At 37.6% G+C, this 5902-nt stretch overlaps 1 protein-coding gene across 1 annotated transcript in view; it reads right to left on the bottom strand.

Moving 5' to 3' along the window:
* LOC107710143 (uncharacterized) overlaps positions 1–4792 on the bottom strand; it is a 12835-nt gene extending 8043 nt beyond the window's left edge. The window contains exons 1-3 of the mRNA XM_016514874.1: positions 4772–4792; positions 4313–4380; positions 425–476 (exon numbers count right to left, since the gene is read on the bottom strand). Of these exons, the coding sequence (XP_016370360.1) occupies positions 425–461 (37 nt within the window). The 5' untranslated portion in view covers positions 462–476; positions 4313–4380; positions 4772–4792. The remainder of the gene's footprint in view (positions 1–424; positions 477–4312; positions 4381–4771) is intronic.
* Positions 4793–5902: the final 1110 nt, after the last annotated feature.

Here is a 5902-nt window from a genome sequence, read left to right as displayed (position 1 = left end):
CGCGCGCGCTGTTTAGGCATGTTTTGTGCCGTTGATCGTCATCGTCATCCTTACTAAATAAAACATTTATTCATGCTTGGGTGTCGGCTGTGAATCCAGTGGAGAGAAATCCCCCACCACTAACTGCAAACTGGCATTCAGGTCTGCCTCCATTTTGTTTGCAACGCCCCACCTTCCAACGATCCAATCAATTCCCGAAGGACAAAATCAAGTCCCGCCCTCTCATTTCAGATGCCGTTTCACTCGGATGTACGTCACAGTTGAGAAGAAAAGACAATCGCAACTTCCGTTTCATGCCGACTTTAAGAACCTTTAAAATAGTATAATAGGGGCACTTTTAAAAATTCTGTGAAAGTTTTCATGCTGTATACCCTTCTCAGTTGCATCCACTATAGGAAGAAGTAAGGAAAACAGATTATTTTACCTTGTAAAAGCAATTGAAAAAGCAGAAGTCCCATCATGTTCCTGGGTTTGCCCTTAGAAGAAATAAAAAATAACTGTTCTTTTACATGTACAAAAATAACAATTTAAAGCAAAGTGAAAAGAATTTTCAGCAACGGAAACATCACCCTATAACGACTTTCTAAATGTTTTTTTTTTCCTTTTTTTTTAAATGCTCTCAATGGAGTCCTGAGCACCAAATCAAGAAAAAATATCTATTAAACTCTATGGAAATTGAAATTGTCTTCTGTTAAACCAAATGTATGTTAAGACAGTAGTTTTCAATCCTGGTCTTGGGGACTCACCACTCTGGGGTACGTTTCCCAAAAGCATTGTTTGACAACTATTGTCACAAGTTCAGTCATTACTGGCATAGTTCAGCGATTTGGCCAAAACAATAGTTCCAATAAACATCTGCAAACAACATTGCAAACTTACATGGAAGTACATCTATTGAGCTGTGGTTAGAAGCACATAGTTTCTTGTTGAAATGTGGACTTAAATTGATCATGCTCTTGGGCACAAGAAGCAAGCTAACATTCAGTACAATCTACATCTTGTATTCCATACAGTATATATATATATATATAAGCATGTCGAAAAGCAGCTGCACTTTTGAAAAGTTTGCATGTGCATCAAAGTGTGCATGTGAATATAACATCAAGCAAAGGCAGGGAACAAAATAAGTAATTCTCATATCGTAACAGCAGCATGTCAGAGAAATGTACAACAAATACTGCTTAAAGTGATTAAAAAAAAAAACGCTTTCTTTTGTTTGTGAAAACAAACTATAATAATGTGACATTAATTGCGATTTTGAATCACACTACCTGAGCATTATTAACGACAGTCCAATTTTATTAAACCAATGTGGTTCAAATGACGGAGGTGTGAGGCGTGTGTATCGCGTACCTTGTCAGTAGGCGCGTTTCCATTACCCTTCAAATTGCGCAAATTGAAATTGCGAATTGAAAATACGCCTAATGGAAACGCGTCAATTTCGTAAAAATGCCCATAAATCGCAAAAAAGTTTTTACGCTCGCATGAGGTGGTTTTTCAGGCAATGCGAAAAAAGAATAATTCGCAAAACTGCAATGGAAACGGCTTTTTCGCATTTACAGGTCACATGGCGTATGTAAAAAGTCATATGATCATTCTTCAATGTACTACTAGGTGCGTTCGACTTCATGCGGCGCCGCACAAACCGATCGCCGGCTGACTTGAAGCAGTTCATGCCGGTTAGAAATTCTGTCCGACTTGAACCGGCGCCGACGCCACGTCACTGTCACGTGTGGCATCAAAGTACCGCGATAGCGTTTCGAGAGCAGCCGGCTGACTCAGCTGGCGCAGCTTTTTCAGAGCGACTGCAGGAGTGCTGATGACGACACAGCCATTTGATTGGCCAGTGCTAGAGTATGCAAACACCGCGCGAGCGTCACTAACGGGAGCAGAAATGTCTGGCTTGACGGCTCCGTTTTCAACTCTGCCCCCGACTGCAAGCGGCTGCTCTTGTTGACTACCGTCTGTAGCCGTGCTTCAAGTCGAATGCACCTATTGTCAGGGGTCTGGTTCTGGTGTTCTCCCTCTCACCACCAGAGGTCGCCACTTATTATCCTCCCGGACTCCGTTACCTTGACTCCACACACCTGTGCACACACTCACACACACACACAGCTGTTGCCCATCCTGAGGGCTATTTATACGCCTTCCCCATTGCCATGACTTATCGCGAGAGGCAAAAGTTTACGTTTAAGTCTCATAACATTGGTTAATGGAAACGCCGTCATTTCGCAATACTTTTTTATCGACATTTATAAAATATCGCCAACGTTTTGCGCAAATCTGTAATGGAAACGCACCTACAGTCGTGCGCTTTGCTTGGCCATTTGTTGTGATAAACAGGAAAGTGTGTTCAAGCGCCAGCAAAACAGTGTAAAGAAATACTATTTGTGAGAAGCAGTCAATCAGCAGAAGTTAAAAGCAGCTTGTAAGTGTATTTATTTCTTGTCTCAGTGTTTAGCGCAGTTGTCGTTGCTAGGAAACGCTTGTTTTGTTTACTGTGGAGATGTGCTGAAATCGCGTTTGGTCTCATACTGTATCGCGTACCTTGTCAGTGTCGTGCGCTTTGCTTGGCCATTTGTTGTGATAAACAGTAAGTAAAGTAAAAGTGTGACCATGTTACTGTAAACAAGCGAATGTGTTCTTAGATTATTGAAATGTTAGGGTCACTGGATATGATGACGACTGTGTTTCAAAGTTATACATCACCAGTAATTTTAAAATGTAACACTCTAATTACAAGAACTTTATTTTTGGAATCTGATTACGTAATCCAGATTACATGTAATCAGTTACTAACCAGCTCTGATTACAGTTCTTTGATGTTGGTTAATGGTCACATTACATTTACATTTACATTTAGTCATTTAGCAGACACTTTTATCCAAAGTGACTTACAAATGTGGACAATAGAAGCAATCAAAACCAACAAATAAAATGTTATAATAAATTAAAATAAGTAAATGTATATGTTTAGTGTTAGTTTTATTAGTTTTAATGATAGAGTGAAATCGAAAGGTCCAGATGACATGACCCACGCTCCATTCATTCATAGCTTTTAGTTTCACATATACTGGACAGCAGACACAGATTCAATTTTTCCTCTCCTGCCCACTGGGAAAGTCCAGTGCTCCCCATAAACAGTACATGCCTGAGTGATGATGCAGGATATGGGCCGTCTATGTGCGCTCGCTTATTAATGGCATTGATTTGCCGCCATAGAGACCCCCCCTGCTGTGTGACCAAGGAGACAAGTTAACCCCTCAGCATACTTCAAGGACTACGAGCTCAGTGGACCTGGGTCTCATTGAAAGTTAGTTTTATTTTACATTTTTATGATTTAATTAATTATTAGCTTTTTATCAACTCACAAACCCACTGCAGTTCTTGCAACCTGGTGTAATGTAATGTTTAATGCATTTTATGACGTTGATATAAAAAAAATGGAATATATTTTCTTATATTCTCATTTAATTTGATTTAATGGTTTAAAACAAGTTTGATAAAAGTAATCTAAAAGTAATCTAAAAATTACTCAGAATACATTATCTAACATGAGTAATCTAGATTACGTTACTAACTACAGATTTCATCATGTAATCTGTAATGAGTAACAGACTACAATTTGTAAGTAATCTAGCCAGCTCTGACTGTAAAAAGTAGTTCTGTCTGCCCCTGAAAACAAATCGGTCCATTCACTTTGCTCCAGGTGATTCACATCCCATGCCTCACTTGACATTTCATCACATTACTATGGTTCGGGAAACAGTTTAACAGTTTAACAATAAAAAAATAAATAAAACTAAATATGAAACTAATGAAAATAAAAATTAAATGAAAAGTGTTGTAATAAATTTAGACCTGCTCATGTCACATCACAATTTTTACCGTTTTTACAGCGTTGCATATTTTAACCAATCACACATGATTCTGTTGAGTTTATGAACACAATGGCCAATCATAGGCGTCCACATTAGCCATAGCTGAAACCTGTGAGTTTTTGCCTGCGCGTGCTAAATGAATCTGGCAAATTTTCTTATCAAAAGCAACAAAGTCCAGATGTATGAATTACGTAAGATTCATTTATAAACCCAAAAATAAAAATATGACGTGCTATAAACGTGCTAAGTTTGCTATTACATAGATTTTTGTGGAGAAATATATATATATTTTTTAAATATTTTTTTTTTTGAAGGGGGAGGGGGGTCTGGTTAGGGGGACCCCCCAAGAGCCTTGACACAATTCGAACACTGCTGTTAATGTATGTATTATTACAGTAGCCTATGTTAAATATAAAATATGTATATCTTACCTTCTTAATGCAGTCTGATTTGCAAACAAGTTGACTAGATGAAAAAGCCTACACCAAAATGCAAGAAACTGTGAGCAAAAAACGTTGGTTATGTGAGAAAGCTACTAAGAATAAGTGCAAATTATATAAATTATATAGGCTATACAAAACTGGTAGAGCGGGTAACAGAGAGTCATGTGCTATTTTCATCTGACACGATGTTGGGATTTCTAAAATACTTTTTTTTTTAATTAGTGTCATTAAATTAGCTTTAGTGGGGTTTTTTTTTCATTAAATATACATGATTGATATTTTTTATATTCATTGGAAAGCCATGAAAAGTATATTTTTATATCAAATGTATAAAAGTATATAATCCTATAGATTTAGTCTGTTCACACAAGCACATCGGTTTCGCCGAAAATGGGGTTGTCACTCCATACTATACATACTATTTTTATAAGACGAAAAGTCCAATACCTTGATATAGTTGGCTTGCAGGTTGACGTTGGACTTTTGACAGATATTCAGCCGAGAAAAACGTAGATAGATCCTTAGTGGATGAGTATAACTGTATAAAAATGCCTTATTTGTACAGTATTAATACGTAGAACTGAATACAGAAGGTAGTTTATTTGTTTTAATCCGCCTCAATGTGTTGCAACCAATAATATCAGTGGTTAAAGCAGAGAGGACCAAGCAGTGACGCGCTGGCGCTTAGGGACCGTCGACAAAGTACGTCGAAGGAGGGAACGGTAAATGGTCGACCATTGGATTTTTTTAATTTTATTTTTAATTTTTTTTCAAAGTAAAAAAAAAACAAGAGCAAATTGTGCATCAAAGTATTTGAATAGTACATAACGCTCTCTGCCAGAGTACAACATTAAATATATATATATATATTTTTTTAAATAGTAAAAGTAGTTTATTATATGCTTGTATTATTAGGCTAATAAATGTGTTAAAGAAAAAATATAAAAAATCTTGAATCCAAAGTATATGCATTTGGCTTATTCCAAGTCCTTATTATAGTCTGTTTCTGGTTCCAAGAAAAACGTTTAAATATTAGCTTAATTCACAGAACTATAGCTACAACACATGCTAATGAAATTTGAACAAACACATCCTTCCCTTCCTCCTTCCTTTCCCTTTATCATTCGCTCTCTTCCCTTCATCCTTCCATTTCCCTCTTTTTTATTTACTTATTTTTTATTATTTATTCTTTTTTTTGTTGTTGTAATTTTGTTGTGTGAGTCTAATAGGTCCTCTGGCAGCCGCGGGTCATCCCACTCCCTACGTTTGTCCCACAATCTCTGTACTATCTGTACTGTACTGATGTAAAGGGTAACCCGGAATAATGCTTGAATTTATTTTGCAGGACACTGACAGGGTCCTCTGGCTCCCCCACAAGTCTTCATTTCTGCACCGCTTCATGCAGATTGATGGTCTGCTCTGGTCCATCACCTAATACGGCATAGGCCTCCATTGCCATGTTGCCATTCCTGATCAGAACCTTAGTCACTTTGAGCAGCAATTTACTGCCGGAGGTTGGGCAGTCAACAAACAAAACTGCACTGCAAGGAGCTGCACTCTGCTGAGATGGCTTGCTGT

This window comes from Sinocyclocheilus rhinocerous, unplaced genomic scaffold, assembly GCF_001515625.1.
Source record: "Sinocyclocheilus rhinocerous isolate Xijiao unplaced genomic scaffold, SAMN03320098_v1.1 scaffold3980, whole genome shotgun sequence".
In the NCBI taxonomy this organism is placed as follows: Eukaryota; Metazoa; Chordata; class Actinopteri; order Cypriniformes; family Cyprinidae; genus Sinocyclocheilus; species Sinocyclocheilus rhinocerous.
The sequence above is the reverse complement of the archived record's forward strand: the minus strand, read 5'-3'. Positions and strand labels throughout refer to the sequence as shown.